The 24746-nt window shown below is 41.9% G+C and overlaps 1 protein-coding gene across 1 annotated transcript in view; it reads right to left on the minus strand.

Annotated features, from left to right (window-relative positions):
• LOC108577448 (DNA-directed RNA polymerases I, II, and III subunit RPABC3) overlaps positions 1 to 24746 on the minus strand; it is a 63755-nt gene that overhangs the window by 12700 nt on the left and 26309 nt on the right. Inside the window, exon 3 of the mRNA XM_017940601.1 lies at positions 20022 to 20202. Coding sequence (XP_017796090.1) covers positions 20022 to 20202 — 181 coding nt within the window. The remainder of the gene's footprint in view (positions 1 to 20021; positions 20203 to 24746) is intronic.

A 24746-nucleotide genomic window follows, 5' to 3' on the forward strand; every position in this document is an offset into this window, starting at 1 on the left:
TAACATCAACCCTGTGTGACGAGGTCTTTATATCGTCGATAACCAACTTCGTGTTTCAACTATATCCATCGATTACGCGACTCGCTCGAACACTTGAACGCGATTACGTAGATACACACGGGACAGGAAGCGAAATGCTTCGATTTTAATTATTTATTTATGCAAATCGAACTGGTACACTACTTTCCAAGCACAACTGTTTTACCATTTCATCGTTGTTTTTCATATGAACTGTTTCATAACCTATATATAACCTAATCTTTTAATCCTTCCATTCTCTGACAGAAAATAATATTCGTTTGTATATGAATAGCAAATATTTATGGAAAAATCCTTTTTTAAAAGCTTAAACGAAATCGTGTCTACATTAAGGTTAGGTTTCACAACATAACCTTTAACGCAACACAGTAAAACTACCTCTCTTTTTCTCTTTATTCTTTAGAAGAAAAAATTCTTCGCCACTTCGTACAATTTTTAAAAGAAGAAAGGAGGAGCACACTTTCAGATTCTTCCATTTCGAGCAAACACGAACGAGTTATTTTTTTTTTGGGAAACGAGTATCCTACATTATTCGCCATTTCTATTGACATATAACGTTTCTTGGAATTTTGCGTTTATACAATCGTTACAACAATTCTAGTAAGTGTCAGTAAGTAACACATACACGTTTTACAACGTCTCGTCAACGCAAGTCGTTCGAACGAACGTTGTTCCACTTCGTTTTTCACGCGTCGACGAAGGAATCGGCGCGTGTGCCTCTCTGTGCAACGGATATCCGGGTGGTACGCGCGGGGGTCGGTATGAATATAGGTCAGCGCATCGGGAACGGCGATCGATTCCCAAGGTGGATGTGTGTTGGCTCTATCGAATGCGTGGAACAAACGGCGCGCCGCTTTTAGTCATTTCCGTGGGCGACCTTCACGCGAAATATAATTAGCGTTAATTATTGAATGCGCGCGGCGCACACACCACCGTCCCTGAATTTCCATCGATCCCCGGGAGAGTGAAAGAAAGAGGGGGAAGGATAGAAGGAACGAGAAAGAGAGAGAGAGAGAGAGAGAGAGAGAGAGAGAGAGAGAGAGAGAGAGAGAGAGAGAGGAGTCGCACGCGCCACCTGCTATTTGCACACGTGTGTGCTTTTACTTTTAATATGGACGTCAGTGGTGGGTATAGGGCGTTCCATTCGCTGTTGGAATCTGAAGGGTTAACTCTTGAAGCACTTCGATCTGCTTTTTTCTTCATCTTGTTCAAAACAGTTACCAGCGATACTTAACCCTTTGTACTCGATATAAGAATTTTTCCTTTCAGATATTATACAGTGATAAATTATAAATTACTTTTTTATGTATTAATATTATACTGAAATTCAATATTTTATATCTAATGTTATGCTGAAATATTGAAATGAAGGCAAACTGAATGAGTGTGGACTAACTCGACTATTTGGACTGCAAAGGGTTAATTCTTCCATTATGAACAATGTTGAGTAATATAGAAATAATTACTTAGACTGTGGATGTCTGTGAAATTATGACACATAAAAATATGCAAAATACACGAGAATGCACTATAGTGCATATGTGTATTATTGCATAAACTTAAAAGATGAGAAGATGGCATAAATTGTGTCGTTTAATCGGGATACGTTTGCGAGCTAATTTACGATTAATACGCATTCGATAGGATATTAATAATTGAACGATACGTGTCTCTTAATTATTCAAAATTGATCAGCATCGTGGAATACGTTCGATTTAATTACTATGCATAATCTCTCATTTTACTGTTAGAAATGAAAAATTCAAAGCTGCGAATATTATTCTACACAAGCGACACTTACGGTGCGTCGTTCCTTAGCAATGGTGGGGGGAAGTGGCCTTGAGCGGCCAATTGATTTTGGACAAAGAATATAGGCCAGGAGAAGAGAGACGTCACACACACACACTCACCCACAGTTAACGTTCCATATATCACTCGAGTTGTAATAAATCGAAGAAAATAGTCGAATTGATCGTCCTTAAGATTCGAGAATGAGGTTACATAAGGTCACGATAAATTAAGGTTATACTTGGCGGATTAATCGTGTTAGAATTATTATTATTCCTCAGCGGTGAAATTTATCACCTTCCAAAGTGGGCTTCCAACGATAATGGAACGCCCTGTGCCGGCTCGCCCTTCTGATCAAAAGCAGCCACTATCGATCGCTAATTAGCAATTATGAATGGGAAGCTCTTGCGCGCCCAAGGCGATGACGATGATGCAAGGGCACAACGGTGGAAAAATTGCTTTTTGCAATTTTTACGATTCCGTAAGACGTGAAAAAATTCATTAACACGCTGAATTTTCCCCTAATGTAAAATTGATGCAACACTTAAAATACTCTTTGCAATTAAGTGTACTAACTGAAGGCAATTAAGAACATCTTCTACATATTATCTGTGTAAAATTGCATTTTATTAAATGTAGAACAATATGTGTAATTTCTTGCACCTTGAGAGAAAGTTGTCTGGATCATTTGAAATCGTATTATAGAGCTCTTGGTAATTTAACAAAGTGAGCCAATAACTACAATCGTTGAGAAATTGGAAGAAGTTATTTCAGTCTCGCGGAACCGCATAAATTACGATTACACGTGTAAATCTAAGAACCGTATATCTAACTTGGTAAATATATCATACGTGTTGGACGTGACGTCAGCTGGGACTGTTGGCTGTTCTCGTTGATATTCACCTGCGTAATCGATGCTGCGTTCATATTATACCACAGAACGATGAAAAAAAAAAAAAAGAATAAATCAAGCGAGGCTGCTGTTTCATAAGCTATCTAATCAACGATTCAAATCGATCTACTATAATTCTATATACATATTACACATCCAAAAAAAAAAAAAAGAAACGAGAATTCATTAAAATCATCGTACACTTATTACTTATCTCATAAAAAATTAAGAAACAAAACAGTAACGTTGCTTCAAGTACGAAAGGAGCAAAGAGGACAAGACAAGAACGAAGTGTCTGTTGCCAAATGCGTTAGAAGAAGTTCATCTATGAGAGAGAACAAGAAAAAGAACTACGAGAGGATTGAGGGAGAGAGGGGAGAGCAAGATAAAGAGCAAACAGCAGCCTCCCTTGCCAGGTGGACGGAACCTGGGCCGACTTAATCTTAGAACACCTCCTCCACTGCCAACAAACAGACTGCGTTCTCACCACCACTCTCTACCCGTCGTGGGATCACACTTTCGTCGTCATCGTCGCTGCGAGCGGGCACACCAGCAGCAGCATCAGCAGCAGACGAGGCACACATCGTCACACAGGTCCGCTGTACGTAGTGTGACGAATCGACGTACGAAACACCACACGAACGACGAAATACGACGGCACGGGCACACAACACATCGCGGCTGTGTCGAGAACCGGACTAAAGAGAGGTGTGCACACGCAAGAACGCGCGACGCTATCACGACACGATCACACTCTCCCGCGAGCACCACGGCGACGACGAACGAAAAAAAGAAGTGGACAACGCGCGACGACACACCGTGACACGACGACGTCACTTAACAGCGCAACAGCCACCACGACGATAGAAACCAGCCAGGAAAATCGAAAGAAAGAACTACCCAAAGAGAGTGAGAAATATATACACGATATGCGCACTCAAAACAGGAGAGAGAGATAGAAAAGAAAAAAACAGGATACGAGGATGATAATCGTTGTGTGGCGGTCCCTCTGGCTGGCTGGCCGCAATGTAAACGCGCCTTCATGTATCTCGCGCGCACCGTCGGATCCTCTCCTTCCTTGTCTCGTAAAACAACACAACGTATCCGCGTGAGGAAAGTGCACCTGCGCGCTCCTGCGTCGTTTTCTCGGTCGCGTCCCGTTTGTCCCTGCCGTACCACCACTCTCTCACTCTTCTCTTCCCCTCCCAGCCAACTAACCATCTCTCTCTCTCACACACTCCATAGTTCCGTTTCCCTCTTCACCCAAACCCTCTTTCTACCACCACCAACAAGCTCTTGCACGTTCTAACTTGCCTCTGGGCCGACTGGAGTGGGGATGACTAGGAGGCACCTTCTACCTCCTCTTTCAAGCCTCCCCTCCCCCTAACACTCGTGGCTGTGGCGCGTCTCTTTCCCCGACAACATCCAACGGACGACCCTGTAACACCACCCACCCATCCAATACCCAGCATGCATCGTCGAGAGTCGATTACCGTCGAGAGAGAACCGGGGACGGACCCTTCCACTCTCTCTCGATACAGGCGCGCAGAGAGACAGACACACCAATATGGCCGCCAACCGAATTGAACGCGCGGCGCGCGCGAGTAAATAGGCAACGTACCGGAGGGGGGTTATGTAAGTCGCAGATGATTAGGAGTTTTCAAAGTGGACGACGTGTCTCGGATGTACGTATTCGCGTACATGATCTTCACAGGGGACTGGTTTTAGGTGGATTGGTAATTGTAAAATGAGGTTCGAAGTTGAAGCTCTCGAGGGATTCGGTGTAAATGTCGTTAGGTAGGAGAGTCTAGATGATCGCAATCTTCGGGGAAAGTTGCTTTGACATTTACCAGGTTATTTTGAGGATTTCGAATGGTGGAGAGGAAGTTAATGTTTCGATGGGTAGAGCCAGGGGTCAAAGAAGCTTAGAGTTTTTGCCGGGACTGAAATTTGATACTTGAGCATCTGGTGTTTACTGGCTGTGGATTACATTACTGCAAGGGTGCTTGAACGTGTAACGGTTAACAGAATACAAAAGTCAATGGAATTTTTGCATTTCTCGATGCCACTAAATTGTTCAATTTTTCAATTGAAAAGAGGTCTACTTATATTATAACAACGTGTAGTAACAAATTTACACAATATTTCTAGAGTCCCCTAATAACATTTGAGTCTCTGGCAATCGTTAGTCATCAATAACACATACATAAATCTGAACTAATTTCACGTCAATTTTCCCGTGGTCGACGAACCTCAATCCCATTCGAGAAAGGGCGATCCGAAGTCGCACACATAACCACGATCTTCGATTTGCTCTCGTATACGTTCGCCAGGCACAATGACGAGTGTAAGCCCGTGTGCGGCAAATCCAAAATTAGACACTGCCAATCACCGAGAGCGTAATCTATATTATCGGGACAATCGATTACCTTCGACAACGTGTGTGTTGTCGGGGCCAGCCGTGGCGTACATACGGCGATATTAATCGGCCGATGTACGGCCGATATTAATAGCCTGATTAGGAAGGACCAACGCAAAGCGATCGGGAGAGAGGTCGAATGCCAGGGTAAGGTTAATACGATTTGATGATGCTCGAGGAGTTTCGCGTTGTTGCCAATTACATAAGACACTCGAGAACAACGGAGAGACACGTAAATCGGTGAGATTTCTCCCCTTCTGGTAATTTCGAATGCGTACTTGTGAATGCGAGCATTGTATAAAGGGAGTAAAATCGATTCGAATTTTGGCTCGAAGACAAGTACGACGCACGCAGTTGGCTATCGTTAACAGAAGTTTGCTTGAGTTCCAAATTAACAACGTTAGACGAAAGAATTAACTTGTACTAACTATATAACAGTTTCCTATGTTACTATATATCTAATGATAGATTCATTAGACGTTGTAGGAAGTTTCAAACTTCAAGGATATTAAAAGTATTCATGAAAAAGAAAATTTCAAAACTATATGAAAAAGAAGAGCTCAATCAAGATGGCTATCTCTGCCTATCGCCGTGTGCTCGAAGAATAAACCCACATGGCGCATGCGCAGTGATCCACAGCCCAAGCCCAGTCGAATCCCAATTAAATTATAATTCAACATCCAATTATGAACGTATGGACGGTAATCGCGCAATGACAGTTTGATTGACAATTAGCACGACGAGATGGGATAGTTCAGAAAGGTAGCTGGGTTCATCAGAACATCGTAAACAACAATAAAATTATCCCCAGGACCTTGGTACAAAGAAATCTAAAAAAATCGCAAAGCTACGAGAGACCGCAGTGCGTCTTGAAGGCCGCGTCGCCCTGTCTGACTACGAATCGAACTTTTCTACTTAGAAACCGAGCAGGCCGGAGATGCACGAAGGGGCACGAGGCAAGTCGAAGCAACACGTGGCCCCGGGAATACAAGTGCGGCCGCGGCCGCGGCCGCCGACGCGCAACCGAGTCGATTATTTTAGCCTACGAAAGTCCGGAACTGTTATACGCTCTGCGTCTCAATGTCACGGCTTCAAACACGCGAGATAAACGCGTTCAAGCGTGGAGGAATCGACGTAGAAACATCAGAGAAAGAGGGGAAAATAACAACATGCTACAGACCACGCAAGAACCACGCTACGAAAAGTGACGACGAATAACGAAACGAAACATGTAATGGCTTAGTTTGTATGTTTAGACAGCTAACTGCCGGTGGTGGGGGTAAAGCGAAGTTGGAACCAATCGGACTACACTGTCGGTGATATCCAATCGGGGAAGGCAATTTCATAGGACTTGAAATTTCGCGATCAATTTAAATGACCCATATTCTCTATGTGCAATCTCTAACGAGTGTCAAAAAGATTCGAATATTTCCTTTTATACGAAGGAAATTGTTAGAACCAATGAATGAAAATGGTCCATATAATTCCTTAATTATAAAATCGAACGATAACAGCGTTCTTGAAGCAATATTAAGTATAATACTGTTCATAATATGTAGCAGTATCACCATTGCAGAAGTGACCTATATTACCGAACGTATTCCGACCGTCCAACGATCGTAAAGTGTTAATGGCTCCACGTCGTGTCAGTTATTACCTCATTATTTCTCTATAGCTATTATATAAACATTTAAATCACCCTGGGTCGTGTCACTCCTCCGCAACGCTAATATACTTGTAAATTATTTTACGTATGCGATATTTGAACACTATTCTTCATCCATTGCTCAAAAAATGAAATACTAATTCCTTGTAACATTACTCGTCCCTTGTTAAACGTATCAGACGGAAGGGAAACTCATAAATTAATTAGAATTTATCATGTTACATTTTCTTCCCGTTTCACAATTCAATTCCATTGGTTTTTAAAACTGTTTCGCGTAATTTTCCGACACGCTATACGTAGCACAGGGAACATGCGCGAGAGTAACTCGGTGTTCTCTCGAGTACGACAGACAGGTCGAGTAATTGGATCGAGCGGCCGGGCTGCGATTGGCAGCCGACTAACAGGCCTGTTTCAACCCCCATCCAGGAAGTGGCAAGGGCTCGAGAGGATCTCCTATAATGCTTTGCTTAACTTGACCTTAATTTCACGGGATACAATCTGATTGCCGTTTATGAGTTCTTGGAAATTGTAGGCCACGTATTACCTTGTCGAGAGAAAAATAGATCAAAGAGACCGCCATTTTCCTTCTATCGAAAATATATTTTTACCAGCACAAAAAATAACAAAAAACAAATACCATGAAAATGTAACAATATGTGATTCTCTCTCCTATTTTCTGAATTAACGCCGCAAAAAAGAAAATAGATGGTATACCTTCTTTTCAGTACTTCTTCAAAGAATGCACACCGCTAAAAAAATTGTACGACATATACACACACGTTTCGGCGCATAAAAGAGGAGAGTCAAAAGCACCGCGTGCACAAAGTCTTTTCCCCCAATTGTTCCACTTTCCGTAAAATTTCACGACATCATCAAACGGAACAATCCGTAAAGATAAAATATACTAACCGTGAATTGACCTCTTTCTCCTTTGTACCGTATACTTAAAAAAATATTACCGTCAGAGTCAAAGACGTGCCATGATTTTTCTTTTCTTTTTTAGTATCTTTTTACAAAGGCATCCCTCTCTCTATGTATATATATATTTCTCATTTCGTCTTTCACACAAATATGATTTCGTTCACCCGCTCTCTCTCTCTCTCTACGTCGTTCTTTGATTTCCATGGCAGCGGTGGTAACGCAGAATGACGTCAGTGATTCCTCTCGTCTCCTTCCCTCTTGCAATCCCATCCGGAAATGGGGAAGAGAGAGAGAGAGAGAGAGAGAGAGAGAGAGAGAGAGAGAGAGAGAGGACACGAGGGTGGAATAGCACCTTTCAGTCAATAGCAGGCAGGCGCGAGACTCCGGGGGCCTCTCGAACATATCCGCGTTCGAGCCACGACTTTCACCCCTCCCCCTCACTCCCTTCCACTTCCCCCTCCCTCCTTCTTCTCCTCCACGCCCCCTTTCGAGAAAACCACTACTCTCTTTACCATTGAAGCGTTATTCAACACGCCCAAGGGAAAAGAAGGCATCTTTCTTCTCTCTTCCTTTTCTCCGCTATTTCTATATCTCTCCGGTATGTTTATTCGTGGAACAGGGAGGACAAATTGGACCACGAAAATTGCGAATTTAAATAATATTCTCTCCTCTATATATATACATATACACGAGACTGACTATTCTATGCCCTTAAAAATTGAATTGGATGGAACGGAGAAGATAAAGGGCGTTTACAATGGATGCTCATTAAAGATGTTTTAAGTATCAAGAATACTTATGGAAATGTCTAAAAAAAATGTCAAATGGAATTAAGGAGAGAGAAGAGATATCTTTTTAAAGAACACACACACACAGACACACACTTTTGATGCTTCGTTAAATTTCTTCCTTTCCGTAATATGAAAGAAGGAAACGAAGATACGCTCTTTATCGATCGAGCCGGTAATCAGCTTTCGCTTCTCGCGGAAAGGGGAGGGGAGACGACAACGTCTTTATACTGGCGGGGCTCAACCTTGTGGCATATTAAGGGCACCATAGTGAGGCTCGGCAATAGGGCCAAGGACACGTCGTCCCGGCTCTATGCCTCCATTCGGTTGAATAATTGATAAAATATCGACAAATTGCTCTCTCGACTTATCAGCCGGCGTCACCGCCGTTCTATTTCGGCTTGACTGGTTACCACCGCAATATCATCCGTCCTCTATTGAATTTCGTGACACGAAAAAGGTAGAATCCTTTTTAGAAGAGATTTTTCTCTACACAGAATGTGCGAAGAAAAATGGTTGCACCTTTTTGACAAATACTCTTTTAAATTAAAAACTACCGATCTGTTCTAACAAACACCGTAGGGGATGGAACGTATATACATATATATAGAACTGCTTTTGAAATGTTTTTTCAATGAAAAAGCATTTTGCTCCTCCTATTGGAATATTCTCAGAATAAAGTTTTATTAAACATGTGATACGAGGAAAGTTGCAACACGTTCTCCGAAAGTTTCCCAAATAGAAATAAAAATTTTATCACTTTTCAATCTTCTTGAAAATTAAAAAAGTTTCACAAATACACCAACAACAACCCGTACCGCAACAGTGTAGTTAATAATTCCCCTACTTATTCTTACTTATTCCGATGCTGGTATACATATATTACCAACGAAATATTATGCACACTAAATTACACCGTATTATTCCATCGTACAAAGCTCCAACTCAATAATAACTAATTGCAAGCTGAGTCCTCCCTTTCGACCCCATATATTACCTCCAGAGCCTAATAACAACATTATACGAAATTCCCAGGTCCCATATATTTTCCTTTCCTCAATTTATTCCTCCATCCCCGTGGCTCCGGAGCCGCGTAACCCATTTCTTCCTGCCTACACGTTATCAGGCTGCACACCCACGCGCGCACACGCTTTTTGAAAGGCCTGCAGGCAATAGGTGGCTAGAGAAGTACGACAGGCGCAACAAGGTGAACCTCTCTCTCTCTCCCTCTCGATTCGTTTCCCTGTAGTTCGAGAGTGAGAGAGAGAGAGAGAGAAGCGGAGAATTCATGCACGAACGGCCGTCAGGGGTTGACCTAATTTCACTCGTAGGTTGGCCTCTGACTGTCTGACCTTTTCCCAGGAGAGTCCCTGGCTAGGGTGCGCGCGTGCGAGCCATGCACCAGCCAGAGATCGCCGGAGAGAGACAGAGAGCGTCGGTGAACACATGTACGGCCTCTACGGGCGAGACAGAGACGGGCGAAGCCATGGGGAAAACAATGAGATTACGCGAGAGAGTGCGTAGGAACGTCGTGTACATTGGAAAATGTGGAAAATCAGAGAGTAGACGAAGTATTGGAAATACCGGGTGACGTATATACAACCATATGTAAAATGTTAGTTTCAGAATTGTCAAAATTGAAGTTTTACTCAAATGTCCAGTATTTTGCGTTTTAAGTTCGTTTTATTTTACCCACCCGATACGTAGATAGAAGTCAAGAACGTTTCGAGTATTTTTTAAGCGAAGAATAAGTTCACAGATGAAAATATATGTATAGTAAGTTTGTTAGTCGAAAGTATGACATAACGTTGCCCAGCAAAATTCATCCGAGTTTTACATGGAAAACCAGGTTACACGTACTTCTTTGAAGTGAAGTATTTAGGTCGAATGAACGATGCACCGAAGCGAATTATAAAAATGAACGAATTATCAGTCCCGAGCAGCAGAGTGTCAATTATCGGTACAATCTTTTTTTTTTTTACGTCAATTTTACCGCGATGGACAGGCAGAGGTCCGTTCGATCGGGGTCAGATTCAACAAGTAGCTCAATCCAACGTGCACAACCCACGAGTCATAGACATTATGTTCCATAAAAAAAAAAAAGAACCGTCAGAGCAAGAGAGAGAGAGAGAGCGAGAGAGAAGCATGAGATAACATCCTATTCACAGGTTGGTCCATTACTTTTACGAGCATGTAACAACCAACCTTAAACCATCAAACTCTGCTTCATACTCCACACAACACACACTGTCCATAATTTTAAAAAATCATTGCAAAATAACGGTTCACAATTACACTCGTATATCTGAAACCGCCATTTTGTCTTTTCATACCTCGGCATGTTTCCAATTGAATTTCGTGTCAGAGGAGAACGTTTTATCAGAAAATCCCCCAGGGATGAACAAAAAAAAGAAAGGGGAAAAAAGCCATAGAGAATGCATCAGAGAAACTTATTAAAAAGCGATCGGAGAAAGGGTGAGATGGGAGAAACGGGACAGGGATTAAGCCGCGTCCGGAATCTGCGTAGGTGTACGCGCGAGCGACGTAGGTAGTGGAGGTTCGCCAGGCAGGTGCGGGACGACCGTGAGGGGATAAACGAAACTGGGTCACCCCTGGGAACCGGAGAGTCTGGGGCTCGTGTCCGGGAACACGACTGGCCACAGTAGAGAGAGAGAGAGAGAGAGAGAGAGAGAGAGAGAGAGAATATATTGGATAGAATCATAAGTACAGTAGGACCTCGTATAACCCGGCAAATATAATACAAATTAAGTTCCACACCCGGCATCGCTTTTTTCGGTAAATTTAATTAATTCAAAATTGAAAACTTACTAACTCAGAATATTTTTTTTTTTTTGTGTTTTATGGAGACCTACTGTAGTGCAACGTTCTTTCACGTTGCATTGCTACTTGTGCAATGTGCAGACCTATTCAGAATACTAATTCATTGTTTATATAAGGATGCCGATGGTTATTTCTATGAAGTTCACCCTCTATAGCGCCATGTGACTTTTATACTGTTATACTGTTGTATTATGTTGTTGTACTGTTACATTATTACCAGCCAATTTTTTTCTTTGCAATAATTATTAGATTTTTGTAATTTGCAATTTAAAAAAATTTGTATTTATTCTTGCTTCTACCATGAAAATGTGAAGAAAAATCAAGCGAAATTTTTCGAGTGATGGATGGAGAAAAATCAGATTGTAGAGGGTTAAGTTATTAGCGTCGATGAAAATGAATGTTTACGATATTCTTTGGAAGTTAGGAAATGAAATTTAAGAATGGAAATTCTGATCTAAATAAGGAGACTATTTTTCGAATCAAAGTTTAATGATTTTTGGAACAGAGGTATTAAAAACTTTGTACATCGATGCAAACGTGTAGTACCTAATGCAAAACTCCATAAAAAAAATACTCAACCTGGTATATACCTACATGCGTACGATTTTTCAACTGTTTTCAAAAGTAATCAAAAAAAGCTATTAACAAAAATTTATCTGTGTCGAGTGGACAACGTAGAACGATAACAACCATTTCGAAAATACATTGTTTTTCACAGTGAAGCTACGGTCAACTAGAGTTTTTTTAAAATGCAACCATGTAATTTTTTTTTATCGTATTCCAGAGACATTAATACGATTTCAACCTGTAAATGTCACACTATACAGTAGTATGCACTTATGTTTTTGGCTCAGAACACACATATAGTATACTACATGTATGTACAGTGTGTTCGATAAATTAAGAAACTTTGTTACATATTTTTTTTCACGAAGAAAGCACATTCTTGTCGGTTGTAACACCATTTACCGGACACCCTGTATACATTATTATACAGAGAACGAAACGGAAGATGGCGCACGCACTATTTGCAAAAGTAAGCTCTCCACTCTCGAGCTGGAAAATTGCGATAGCGACAGCGGGCGATTCATGAATTATGCATTACGCGATGGCCGGCTTATCAGTCGGTGACTGAAAAGCTGAAAGAATGCAATTATATCGACGAGAATTGGTTGCGCAGAAAACGTGTCCGTATGAATTCAACGGAAATCGTGATAAGCGTTGAATGGATGAATAATAAATAATATTCTACTGCTCGCTTTTCATCGGTAATAATTCGAGATATAATTCAGGAGCGTGAGGTCATAAGTCAGACTGAGAGACACGAGGAGTGTTATATACCGTGGGTACGAAAAGAATTTCAACAGATTTTTGTACTTTTTGTGTTCTAAATATTGGCTAACCACAGTTAAAAGGTTAAAAAGTAACTTGATACTTGAGAAAACAATGTTCAATATTCTACTAGAAGTATGTATATATTAATTGTTAATAAAACTAATCAATGCTTAAATGTCGAATCAAAACGGTCCACCATATACATAGAAGAGGTTGGAACCCCGTCGGTAGAACAGCGCGCAGATGGTGGAATTTACGTTGCTCCCACGAGACGAGTTAAAGACAAAGAGACTCGGTAACTGAGCAATATCGACGTCGCAAAAGGAAATATTAGGAGAAAGAGGCGAGGCACCAGTATTAAGCATCACGGAACACGTGAACACATCTGTGAAAACATATGAATCACACACTGTGTGCATTTGCATGATGGGAGAAAGAGTGGTTTCGAGAGGCGTCGATATATGTCGTGGACACACAGAGGAGCGCGCGGTTGACCCAGATCTTTCGAACGAAAAAGAAAAAAACCACGCACGGCTCCCATTATATATATATCGAAATAATTCCGCCTCTGACCAGACGAATCCTGTTCGATGCTGTGTACAGAGACGATCTTTGTCGAATAGAAATTCTAGGCGAACGTCCATGGCTGAATTAGAGAGAACCTAACCTAACCTAACCAGAGATACACACAGAGGTAGTGACGAGAATATAGAGAGTCGTACCTCTCGGAATACGGATTAATGTAACAGATAATCAAATAATTCGAACCACCGTGTCTCGTCCCCTTGTGCGCGCATAGCGTGACGTCAACGACGACCAACTCTCTGTGACTGACTCTCTCGTAAGCGAGCCACTCTCCGTGTCTCTCAGCGCCGGTAAAATAACTCTTGACACGCCGCGGAGTTTCCTAAACGAGACAATAACATTAACGGGGCGAGCGAGCGCCATAGTCGAAGTTTCAGAGAGGCGGGGGATTTCTGAATGAGGCGAATTTAGAGAGAATAGTGGCGAACTGTCGGTAACGTAGAGGCTATTGAAAATTTATAGGTTAGTTTTGCCAAGAGAAGAAATTTCTCAGGAAAAGAATTGTATTGCAATAGCGATTTTCTTGTTAAACGTAAAATATTAATTATTTGACCTTGCTTTGTAAATAGAATTTAAACTGGCTATATTTTGTAAAAGTAAAAAAAAATTAAAGGTTAGATGTAGGTGAGGAATTTGGACGAATATTTTGATTTGCTATTCTCAGACGATGAACGTTCAAATTAGAAGATAATATACGAGGGAACGCTTTGCACACACAGTGGCTGTGAAAAATTGCACCGGCTAAAAATGTGATCAGCTGTTGTTAAACGGACGAGACGGGATTGCATAATGCTTGCATTACGTGACGATGCATTCTGTACATAGTGCCTCTAAAGTACAAGGCTACGAGGCTGACCAGTGACGTACGAAATAGCTGGCGCATGATAGGTACCCCTGTCCGCAATATTTCAAACCTGTCAACCTATCCCATTTCCACCGTCACACGACGTGAATTTAAACGGAAATTATATTATTATTAATTACAATTTTCAATTTGTGGAATATTTAAACATTTGATAAATTATTTTCATAGTACAAGAATAATCGAAGTCTTTGCTGCAATTAAAAAAATTTTCAAAGAAAATATTATTAGAAAGAAAATCTTTTTATCAATTTCCCAAAAAATAAGTACACTTGTCGCAGCAACAAAGTGTTCAATTTTATTTCTTCCATTTTAACCTAACACCTTCACTCTCCCTATTCTAACCTACATTTCCTCACTCTGTTATTCCCATAAATTGAAAGATAACGTCGCCGTTATTTTCACCGATCATTTCCCGAACAAACATGTCCGCACCTGCAGGAGAACACGTCGATAACACACGAGGAGAGACACGCAAGCGTGCCCATTAGGGGGCAGAATGAAAACGTTTCACCCTGCCAAAAACGCGTGCTATAATTCTCGCTGTGTCGCAGCGCGGCCTTACGTAATTTCTCTCCCTTCGCCTCTGCCCGCCCCTCGGCGGCCCTTCCGTCTCTCGAGCCCGCAACGTGACATTTTTACGCGCTTCTCCCTCCCTCTCTCGCTCTTGCTCTGCTCTTTGCCGCGCGCGCGAGTTTTCTCGTAACGCAACGTCGAATGACGTGGCGGTTAAATTTTCCGCCCGTCGGACGGATATATTTACGACATCAGGTGAGTTCGAACGTGTCTCGATTGGCCCCACCTGCACTGGCGAACCGGCCGCCGAAGCGACGCAACTGGCGAGAAAAATGTGACTTAAATCCTACTCACAACAGTATTTTTCCACCATTTCTCGTCTTCATAAAAATATAGCGAAACGCAGGGTGATTTCCTTTTACCATTTGAAGACTGAACAACTTTCTATATTTCAAAATTGTTTCTGATTTTGCAAACTGTTTCTTTAGAAATTTGGTATAATAACGTAACTTGTGGATCACCCTGTATAAAACAGAATGTCTATGTTCTCTATTCAAACCTGGATACTACATCCCCTTAACATTACCTGATAAAATAAATTGCAAAACATTAGAAACACCATATATATTATTACTATGAATTAATTTCAGTATGTTAATGTTTGATTTTCACAAATGCTGATATAGATATAAGAAGCACAGCCTAACGGTCGATAGTTTAAAGTAGTACAGTGATATTTTATAGTTGAACATGTTATCTCTTCTTTATCAATTTCTTGTACAAAATTTAACACATCTTTGTTCAACTACTCTTTTGCTTATTAAATACTCAAAAGAATATTGTGCAAATAGGTTCCTTTCATCCACTCTATATTATATGATGATTGTAGTAAAAGGCATTAAGCCTTTTAGGTGCAGTGACCTTGAATATAGAGCTTTCCGCTCACGGTCGCGGACACTGTTAATCCTGTTTGTCGACGCCTATATGTGTTCGTTGAGAGTGCAGCTGTATATTGTGCACAGGCTCTATAGTAAAAGCACACTCTCGAAGCTTTTGAATGAGAGAATCCGTTACAAGTTTTATATACACTTCTTTCTTTCTTTTCTTCAATGAATTTTCATCATTATTATATTAACGTCGGTATAGCAGTGAGAAAGGCTGTATAATATAATTTTAACGTCAGTGAATCCATTGAAAAGCGACCATTTGTTTCAAGCGGTCGTCATAAACGTTTCGCAGACAGAGAAACCGAGAGTTCGTTAAGATTTAATCGGAATAACGCGATGCAATTATTCCAATTACACTATCGCGATATAATTATCGAGGCGCTCATGTTTATCTTCGCGCGCTGCTGCGTCCAACGTAGATAACAGAAATTACGGTATAATGCATTATTTCGAGCCCCTGCTGCCTGGCCTTTTCCATCTCGTCACTGATACGTTAATGTTCAATTATCGGTGGATGGTATACACACTCTATTCGGTATTATGAAGCTGTTTTTTTATTCCACCGATGATGATGTGCTTTTCTCATGTTAATCACACATCTATATTTTTCTAGTCCCTGGTATACATATATACACGGTGGAACGCTTAATTACCGAGATCAAGCTGTTTTTTCAACGTTGCAAAGGAATTTCGTGCGGGACGTTTGATCACGATAATGGTCGCGCTGATGTCATACTCCGGGTATTACGGTTTGCTATGTCGCAATGATCTAATGAATGCATCAGGGGATCTCGAGTGCGACTTGTAACCATATTAGCGTACCGGCCTCTCGTAAAAAAATTCATTGAGCACTTTATGCGTCATATTTCAACTGGCTGCTTGTTCCTTTGTCAACGTTCAGTTATATAGCGTAATTTCAGTTTATGTAGAATTTACAATTCCAAACTGTCCATTTCTTTATATCAATTTTGAGATATATATATATATATATCCAAAAAGAAAGCAACGATTGTTAAATTATTTCCAAGAGATATTAATTGTAATAATGGTTAAGTATAAGAGAGATCTTAAAAGATGGTCGATTTCTAGAGCCAGCGAATGTTAGCGCCCTCTAAGTTTGCGAAACAAGACGGGAAGAGTCTCCCTGCCGAGAGCTTGAGAATCAGCTGATTGATCACCAGAGCGTCAGCTGATTTTGACAGCCCGGCCGACCTTGTGCGCATGCTAGCGCGTCGCGCGCCGCGAACCAATTCAAATACGCGACTTATGGCGTCCACGCATGCACACTGCGTCGTGCACACATTCCCCGCAGTCGTGTTAAATGTATCAGAAAATTGCTCGATGTAACACTCTTTTGAATTCCTCTTCGTTCAAATTTTCACATTTTAAAGTGAGAACAATGTATAAAATAGCTTTCCAATGAACAGATCGAAATTAGGTTAGGTTGACAAGAATCACATAAAGATGGAAAATCAGGGATTCAACTCGGAAGATGCGTCACTGCTATGGTAACATGCGTACCTGAGCGTTGTTCGGTTCGCCAGAGGATTAGCTATATCCATTCTGGGGCTCTCTAGCGACCCCGATCAATAATTCATTTCCAGCTGTCACGCCCCTTCTATTTGGTGGACTCACGCTATCAACAGAGGCGTACGAACCACGCCGGGTAGCATTAAATTGGCTGGATTTGTATCTGGTTGAGCACCTGAGTAATTCTTAGCACTCGTTATCCACGAGTAGCGTGGTTATTGATGCGTAATTCAGCTCGACGGTGTAAATATTGAAAGAGTAATCTGCTTCGTAATCCGTGTTGGCGCAAATTGTTATTTAACCGTTGTGTACTTTATGACTTCGAATCCAGGAATAACTGGAACGTATCGTATAATGTGATTTAATGTATTAAGTGGAAGATTTCATATTTGAATGTATTATTCCTTTTGGTTCGATTTTCATGAATTCTTCCTCTATCGATGTTTCCATAATACTGTTCTTCTTTCGTTAAATCAGCATAGAAATCAGCAGGTAACTCTCGATGGGCTGCTAACGCCCTCAGAAAACTGAGATACCACCAGCTGTGTTCACCCGCTTCATTACCCACCGAGTGAACGCAGAGTGGCTCCCTGTTCTCCGAGAGCTCGTTTCACCATTTCCGTTCCACACTTACCGACCGAACGGGTTCAACGATAATTTTGCCTTTTCTCGCTGCTCTTTACTCGTCGATATCTTTTAAAAAAACAGAGGGAACCCCCGTTTCACGCTTCTCGATGTCGAGTCTTCATTGATCGTCATGTCAACATTATTCTAACGTTTTATTATACTCTCGCTGTTTCATTATTAAGCACGTTATTAAGTGTATCACTTTGTTGATGAATGATTGCAATATACATTTCACTTATTTTATCACTTCTTCAAATAACGGATAAGGTTAAATATCTGATATGAAAAAAAATGGCGTCCAAAATTGTTAACAGGCTTTTTGGAAATCTATCTTGCAAAAGATTCGAAAGTAGCTATCGAAAACGATAAAATCTGTGATAATAGAGTCGAAATACGAAAACATGTAAACCAAGATAGCGGGAAAACCGTTGGGGCTGCGTGTAACAAAGAGATCGATAAATCGATACCGGGAGCGTGGAAAGAGTCGAAAGGAAATAGCTTTTCCGAACACGACCAACATTCCTCCTCCACCTACCAGAAAGAACGTCGAGTTCACGATGCCCTGGCGTAATAAATTGCGGACTGTCGCAAATCGATCGATTTTGCAATCATTTTCCACGGTACAACGACAAGTACCCATCTGTCCAATTAATTCTGCGCCGGAGGGAAGAGTTACCAGGTGGCGTTAAGTATAGAACAGAGATAGAGAGAGAGAGAGAAAGAGAAAGAATGCTCTTGTCAAAACTTTTTGCCTCGTTCAGGATAATTATGATAAATATCTCCCAGTTGTTTCTGTCACCATTATTCATTCTTTTTTTCTCTTTTTCAAAAAACGTGGTAATTAATTTACCATTCAAACTTGTTAACGATACATAAATCTGACCTTTGTGTATACATACGTGATCATCCATCTTGTTTTTTTTCGCATTCTAAATAACCTCTAAAATCACGGTGGTAAACAATTTAAATGGAAAAATACAAGACGCTGCTGGCGAGGGATACGCGGTATAAACGATAAAAGGAAACAATTACATAACCTCAACATGCGCGCGATTTAAAAATCCCTTTACGCGCCGCTCGCGGAGTTTACACGAGCGTATCTTATCGAATGTCGGCCACACGCTGCATCCTTCTATTCTCATAGAGAAACATGTGAGTCCCCACATGCGTGCACAATGACGGGAAGAGTTCACGCGCACACAGTTTACGACGGAACCGGCACCGATCAAACATCAAAGCGGCCTTTACTGCATATAACCCTGGTTGCAGAGCACGCGGCGGTAGAGTCGAGTTTCAAGGTTAAACGATAAATCGGTCAAATCAGGGTTATCATCACAGAGCCCCCTTTACGCGATGCAACTTTCTCTGAACAATTCATCGAGAATTATTTTTCTTATTTTTGTTTTATTTTTTTAGTTTATAAAACACGTAACCAGAATGATAACGGTTATCGTATGTACTTGGAATACTATTTCAGATTAACGCTTACACAAAATTCCAAGTAAAGTATATATTTCCAAAAAATGACATGCTCTTTTAATGTTATCGTATTTTCAAGATATATTGCTTTTTAAGTTTTAACCGTAGATTCGTGTGTATTATGCAGAAATGGTTAAAAGTTAGATTATTTGTAAACGTCTTTTTTGTTCTGTTTTTTTCTTTTTTCAAGTGTCACGAATGTTAATGCGTTCTTTTTTGTTCTTACTGTACGATGAAAGAACGTTTTATGGTTCACGGAGGTCTTAAAAACTCTCACGGAACTTCATTGAGCACTGGAAGCGAGCCAATCAGAGATCACAGTAGAAAGAGGGCGCGTTTACGCACGTCGGCGCGTGTGAATGACGTCACAGTGTGACGTGTGCGTGCGTGCACGCACGAGATACGTCGGGCAATTACGGTGGATCGTAGCAGAATAAAATAGTAATGCCAACGCAATTTGTTTTACACCGAACTGTATCAATATCTTTTGTACCGCCTTTTGCGATTCCACAATGAAAATTTCAAGTTGTAAATTTGGACAAATTATGTGTACTAAAAAATATCTTACAATAAACAATTCTGTGTTATTTCATTAATTGGTACACTTGTAAAATTTCAATTCCTAAATCTAATACTCCAAAATGGCTGAGTTCGAAAATATTACTTCAACAGATATTATTATTTACATTCATCGCTTCAAAATGGCCGTCACTCTATTTTATTCCGTTAACAGTACCACCTGATTATCAATAAAAAAGTGCAATAAAAAGAAAATGAATCACTTACAGTCTACTGCTGGGTTCATTGCTGGCCTCGTCACCTTCGATTCTGTAAACCTTGCCGGACATCACGTACTCGAAGCTGTCTGCTCTGGAACCGCCTTCCTGTTCCGTCGCGTTCCACTCCCCTCCATCCGGATAGCCGTCCTCCCTCAAGGTCGTCGCGAGAACCAAACGAAATTTATCACCTGCAAAAGAGCAAGCGAAATATTCAAATGAAGAACAATGCCCGTTCGAAAATTTCTCCTAGGAAAAAATGTTCGTTGCGCGTGAAAATTTTGTTTCATCGTTCAAAAAGCTCCTCTATGCTGCAAAATTCGCGCGACGTCGGAACACGGAAATTGATATCTAATAATAAACCTTCAAGGCAATTGTGCATCGAAAATACATTGGGGGCGTTGCAGACGTTCGCATCGTCACGTTCAAACGAGATTCACAGTTGACCGGAACCAAACCAATAGGGGCCCCGCACACTGTCGTCTGTCTTCCCTCGCTATTTTCGCGAACCGAAGAATCATAGACAACGACGAGAACACGCGATAAAGATAACAGACGGGAGGGAAGTGTTCTCGGCATCAACGTTTCGTACTCTCTCGTTGCATCATGCATCGCACGTTACGAACGTGACACGACACGTCACGCGTACGGAAGGAAACACGAAAACTGTAATATGTCACGTCGATTATCTACGCCGCTACTGGCATTGATTATGCAAGAGACAGAGCAGCGGCAAAAGCCTCAGAAAATTGCCGCTGCAACAAAATGGGTCTCTGAATTGAACGGAAGTGAGGGGGTAATCGAACAATAACGAAGACGACGTTTACACTGAAAATGATGAAAAAATTATGATTAATTTCGAAACTAAACGTAAAGATATTTCCTACAAAGGAATGTTTGATTGTCACGGCAAAAAAGAATAGGGTATTGTGATACTGCTGAATGTATGTACATGTGAATAACCCTTTTGACACACCGTTGAAACGTCCATGTAAAAGGGGAAGAAAAAAAGGGGTGAAGGACGAAAGGCAGGGAGAGTGAAAAAGAAGGGACGCATGAGGAGTGGTTAACCTATACAGGCTACACAGGGTTGCTAGTACGACAGAGAAAACTGGGGCACTAACGTAAAGGGCAGAGGAAAAAAAATTGCCAACGAGATTACATACTGGTACAATTGCATTAAACACAATGGTTAATGGAAGATACGAAACTCTTTTCTCGAAATGGAGAAAAAACCCGCACACATAAGAATCCTGGGGAACAAGGGTCAAGGTTAAAAGTCCACGCTATGTCGATGATAGATATAGCACGGTAATCGATATTACCGGCCGTGGCAATGTCGAGGGGGACGACAAACAAAGAAACACGACGAATGGAAACGAAACTGTAAAAAAATCTCCACACGTCCAATTAATTGATCATGTTACCGAGAGATGTACGTGGGTTAGGCTTACATCACGATAATGGCATAACGATTATAGATTATCTAGTTGAGCGATGCACGACCGTATTACTATCCCCGGCTTGTATTAACCAATGCGAGCCGAGTGAAGAATATGGGCTCGCGTGATTTACAGCATTAGCCTTGACACTGACAGCGACGCGTACCGTTAATTTGCTCGCGTTGCAAACGCGCATTAACGCTTTATGCTACACTCAATTAAAGTATCGACGGAGCACTGCTGCTCTCAAATGGAAATTACCGTATTAGAAGTGTGTTTCGATTCGCTCGAAAACGTCAATGCGACATTTACGAGAGTAAATATGATATACGAAATTATCACTATTACATTACGACACGATATGATTAGACGAGTAAATGAAACTGTAACGTAGAAAGAACGAGAGATACGGAGAAGGAAAACTATACCGTGTAACACATTCACAAACGTCGGCCACCCCCGCGTACTAAAGTTGCTTTAACGTGTCCCAGGGTCTACCGAAAACCGCCATCTTGTATCGTGACGTCAAGCACGATCGAGAGAGAAAGAGAGAGAGCGAGAATCCACCGATAGTTTATATCCATTCTTCACACGATGCGCATCCGCATTCGCCGCGCAGGACATCCTGCTTTCCTTCTCTATTCGAATATTCACGCACCTGTCATGACCTTGCTGCTCTATCCAAGACGATCCCGGGTCACATCGTAACGAAACACGACTTTCTTCAACCTACTGCGTACCACTGACGTTTACGTGTCGATTTGACGGCTTTGACACCCATTTTCATCGCTCTTGCAGCACTCCAAATGGTCTTTCTCACCGAACAATTCTTCGTAACACATCTGAATGCCTCGTAACCCAACATGTTCCGTGTATGTAGGTTAGTCGCGCGACGCGAAAACGAACTGTCTATGTGTGTACGAAAAAAGCGGTGGTGCACACATCGGTGTAAAAAGCGCGCGCGATACGCGACCGGACAAGGTTAAACGCGAATACACGATGAAAGGACAGTGCGAAGACGATGGGCGACACCAGCAGCAGAAGCAAAGAGCACACACGACGATGAGAGAGAGCACGGATACACACACGGCCGCTTCTTCTCTCGGCGAACGAGTATCGCGACCGACACGGCTTCGAGTCGTGGCCGTTTTGACCTTGGCATTGAACTTATGGGAGCAGCCGGGTGAGGCAGGAGAGAGGAGTGGTACACGTCGGATGGGGAGAAGGGAGACGAGCAGAATGAGAGGTACGGGCGGAGCGGGGAGAATGGGAGGGAGATTGCGTCATCTCGCGCAAGCCTGTGCGCCGCGCGTCAATACAGCGGGACTGCTTGCCTGGCCCTATGGACTAACCTTCGTTCCCCCTCCCCGCCGCAGGCTCTCTACATTCTCCTCTCTCTGTCTCTCACACTCACTCACTCACTCACTCACTCACTCACCCCCCACCTCACTCACTCACTCACTCACTCACTCACTCACTCACTCACTCACTCACGCGTTTTACTATAGGTTGGTTATGTATGTTATAACCTAGCGGGGGAATTTTATTTCTGGGGACTGCGAAACTTCTAGAATTGCCTCCACCCCACCCCCCTGTATAGATTTTGTGATTTTAACATCGTTATTCTTAATATTACGAGAGAAAAGCACGCGAAGTACAGAGGAAACGAAATTGAGCTACAATTCATTGAAATTTGTGGGGGTTACGAAAGAGAGATATAGACGAGAAAGCATTTTCAGAGAAGTGGCAAGGAAACAGGATATGAATCTGTAAACACACCGAACAGGCGCACAGGGGTGGATCGACGATGCGGTGCACCCCACCTCCTACCCCCACCCCTTTCTACGGTGGGTGTGACGCACCCACTCTCTCTGCAGCGCCCGAATCAACAAGATACATCCAGAACTGTCCGTGGGGCGAGTCAAAATGACGATATTCGAAGGGAGGGGGTTGGTTTACTGCAGCGTGACGTGGCCTTGGGCGCATTTACGAATCTAATATACGTTATAACGAATACCGTTTATTGTTCAAGTTTACCCCGATCTCTCTCCTGATTGAAAACACAAATCCATTTAGAAATAGAAATATCTTAATATTATCTATCACAAGAATTCGTCACTGTAATTATCCTACAGTATGTACCACATAAGACAATGTTTCACTGTTTATAAACATATTTTCCATCCGTAATTCTCGTGTTCTCATTAATGACGACAGTTGTTACGCGAATGAACAGCCAGTAGTACAAACACTAACCGAGTAGACGACCTTTAGCATCGGCTTACACATGGCGATATAAACTGTCACCGTTTTACACATCCACGTCAACGTAAAGCTCGCTCCAGCAGCTTTTTCAACACAGACTAACGACGAAAGAACCTTAAAGAGACCAGATATGAGAAGCGCTGAAAAAGAGACGAAAATACATCTGATCTCCGCCATTCTAGGGAGGAACGTCTCACGTGTCGAAGTTCGTCGCGAGACGAAAACAGTTCGTTGGCACAAAAAACGCGATGGAAGTCACCTTGGAAGTAGATATACACAGTAGGCCAGCAGCGGCTCGCTTCGAGCTGTGCAGAACACGTTCCGCCGGTGTCCATTAGCCAAGGTCGTCCTTCGAACGTCTAACCAAGAAGTGAAAGAGCCACGGGAATAAAAAGTCTGACGTGGGTAGCACGTGTGTCTATTAGAGCGAAACACGTGTCACGTTTACCGAAGGACCGAGAGAATTCCGCGTGTCGGTACGTATCGATTCCTTCCTTATCGATCACGCGTGCTAAGACACGCGTGTCGCCTACCACCCCTATTTTTATTTCAAACCCGTAGTATAGTTTCAGGAATTACACGTTTCACAAGCAAACACAGAACAAGAAAACATGAAATAATTTCGGCACATCGATGGTTTTGGCATTCGTTGTACAACCGGAAGCGGCGGTATTCGAAATTCGCTCAAGAAGGAAAATAGAAATCTCTAGATATCGTCGCTGCTGCCAAATGTAGCCCACACACGTTCTACGACTTTTATACACGGATATAAATCTTATTCTGCGCGCTTGAGAAACGGCGACGTTCTGTATACGTTGGTCAACGGAATGAAAATAGACGACAAGCGTAGCGAAGGATGTGTCCCGTACACAATGCAGAACTTTCTGTGTAACGTGAAATATATTTCACCTTCTTTCGTTTATCGAACGTTTGATCGTATAAAGCGTATACATTTGCGGCTATTACGATGTTTTACACCGATATCGTTTCTCTCTTGATCAAAGTCAGATAGAAGCCTTTCACAATAG

This window comes from Habropoda laboriosa, unplaced genomic scaffold, assembly GCF_001263275.1.
Source record: "Habropoda laboriosa isolate 0110345459 unplaced genomic scaffold, ASM126327v1 scaffold648, whole genome shotgun sequence".
Classification (NCBI taxonomy): domain Eukaryota; kingdom Metazoa; phylum Arthropoda; class Insecta; order Hymenoptera; family Apidae; genus Habropoda; species Habropoda laboriosa.